Source organism: Capsella rubella, unplaced genomic scaffold (genome assembly GCF_000375325.1).
Source record: "Capsella rubella cultivar Monte Gargano unplaced genomic scaffold, Caprub1_0 scaffold_8, whole genome shotgun sequence".
Classification (NCBI taxonomy): Eukaryota; Viridiplantae; Streptophyta; class Magnoliopsida; order Brassicales; family Brassicaceae; genus Capsella; species Capsella rubella.
In genome coordinates this window covers 2380591-2382505 of record NW_006238916.1, presented here as the reverse complement: position 1 = coordinate 2382505, position 1915 = coordinate 2380591, and the positions used below count along the sequence as shown (strand labels likewise).

General features: G+C 24.0%; 1 protein-coding gene across 1 annotated transcript; it reads right to left on the bottom strand.

Annotated features, from left to right (window-relative positions):
* Positions 1-649: 649 nt before the first annotated feature.
* Positions 650-1045, bottom strand: LOC17876486 (defensin-like protein 222). The gene is made up of 2 exons (XM_006281764.1): positions 997-1045; positions 650-897 (listed from the first exon to the last, which is right to left on the bottom strand). The coding sequence occupies exons 1-2, from the start codon at positions 1043-1045 to the stop codon at positions 650-652; spliced, it is 297 nt and encodes a 98-aa protein (XP_006281826.1).
* Between the last annotated feature and the right edge of the window lie 870 nt (positions 1046-1915).

Genomic DNA, 1915 nt, shown 5'->3' with positions numbered 1-1915 from the left:
TTATATGTAATTTATATTATTACATAGAAAATATATATAATAAAAAAAAATTCCGCATATTTTGCAATTAAAGTTTTAAAAACGGATGTATATTACTCGATCAATAAAGGAAATTATGTATGTAAAACGTCTACATAAGGTATAAACTTTTAGATAATAGTTCAAAACCATTATAAATATGACTAATATGCTCACAACTAGAAATAAGCAGGAAGTTTTCTTTCTCAGACATCCAAATTATTTGTTTACTCGGTTTAATCCAGTTCTTTATTAAGAAATTTTAAAAGGTTATAAACGGCATTTATATGGTTTTTATAAGGTTTTTAAAAGGATTACACAGTTTTTATATGCTTTTAATATGATTTTTCAAAAGTATTTATACGGTACTTATGAAATATATATAAATTTACACACATGTAAAGATAATTTGTGTCTATAAATATAAGTTTATACATATTTTTTGATAAATTTCAAATTTTATTGTGACTTTTTGATAAAATTAGAAAGAGTGATATTTTTAAAAAGTTGTATTGGAATAGGAGTATTATTAAAACGATATATAGTACAATTTAATAAGAAAAGAAATCTTCAATTATAAAAATTTAGTTTTCTTTATTTTATTGTATGTAAGTATTTGGAAAAATTACAGTCAAGGACTCCAACCTCCTATAGTGCAATGACAAACAAATGATCGACATTCACCAAGTCTCCGTCTTCGTCTCATACAATGATATGCACATTCATGACAAAAGCCAATTATGTTTTCAGCAGCCATAACTTCAATATGTTCATCTGGTGGAAGTTCATCTAATTTAAAATTAATTTGAGGGCTTGCTGCTGAATACAAAGAATGATCTTCCTCTTCATAATTATATTTTGCCTTGATATTTGATGCACCTATATTTATTGAGAATTCATATTACTTTAAAAAATCAATATTTCAAGAGAATTAAAACAAATTTACATAGTAACGACACTAACAAATATTAAACTTACATGATAAAATAAGAATCAGAAGAGTTGAAAACATGAAAATTGTCTTCATATTTTTCTAGGAAGTTTGATAATATTTCAAACAAGGTTGTTGAAATTGATTTTGCCAATGTTTTGAGGTTTGTTGTGTAGTTTTTAAAAGTAAACAATATTATATTTATATATGATTTTACTTATGTTACGTATGAGTTACTTTTTAATCAACGTTTTTATTATAAATGAAGGTTAAAAATATAGGCTAGTCAATTTAAATTTTATTTTTGTTTAAACGTTAACATAGAAGTGTATTTATTATAAATATTAACTATCTCCTTATTTAAGACAAAAATAACTTATGCCTTCAACAAATTACTACATTTTTCATTAAATATGAATAGAATACAAAACTCTACTAAAGATATCTTCTTCTTAGTTCATAAAATTTATCTTAGTTTAGTTTTAATCGATTTAATTTCAGTCAGAAACTAAAAACCCGAATATGTCTTTGTTATTTTTCTTGTGCTGCAAGTTTCATATCGTTTCTAGCCGTTTTCAACCGTTCTCTTTAAATTCTACTTCTAGTTCAGAGTCATGTGAGTGTGTGTGGAGATGCTATTGCATGTCCTATTCTTATACTTCATGATATATAGTATACTAGCAGTTGACCCGCGCTGCGCGCGGGAGGTGTATAATTTTTTTGTTAATTTTTTATTCATATTGTGATATTTTATTTATTTTTAATTGATTTTCAAAACATATTATATTTATTTTCTCTTGGATTATTATCTTTCAATATTTAAATTTGGATTAAAATCATTTTATTTTTGATAATGTTATAAACTAATATTTCACTTTCAATTTTATTTTTCCCCTGTAAAATTTTATATATACGATTACATAAATGTTGTTTTTATTCTACCATAAATTTAAAATTTACTTACAT

What these genes read in the sequence shown, in the direction of transcription:
- LOC17876486 (XM_006281764.1), bottom strand. Translation starts at nt 1,045, where the DNA reads ATGAAGACAATTTTCATGTTTTCAACTCTTCTGATTCTTATTTTATCA. An exon ending in TCTGATTCTTATTTTATCAT is followed by an intron (nt 898 to 996) that starts GTAAGTTTAATA and finishes CAATAAATATAG; the next exon opens with GTGCATCAAATATCAAGGCA.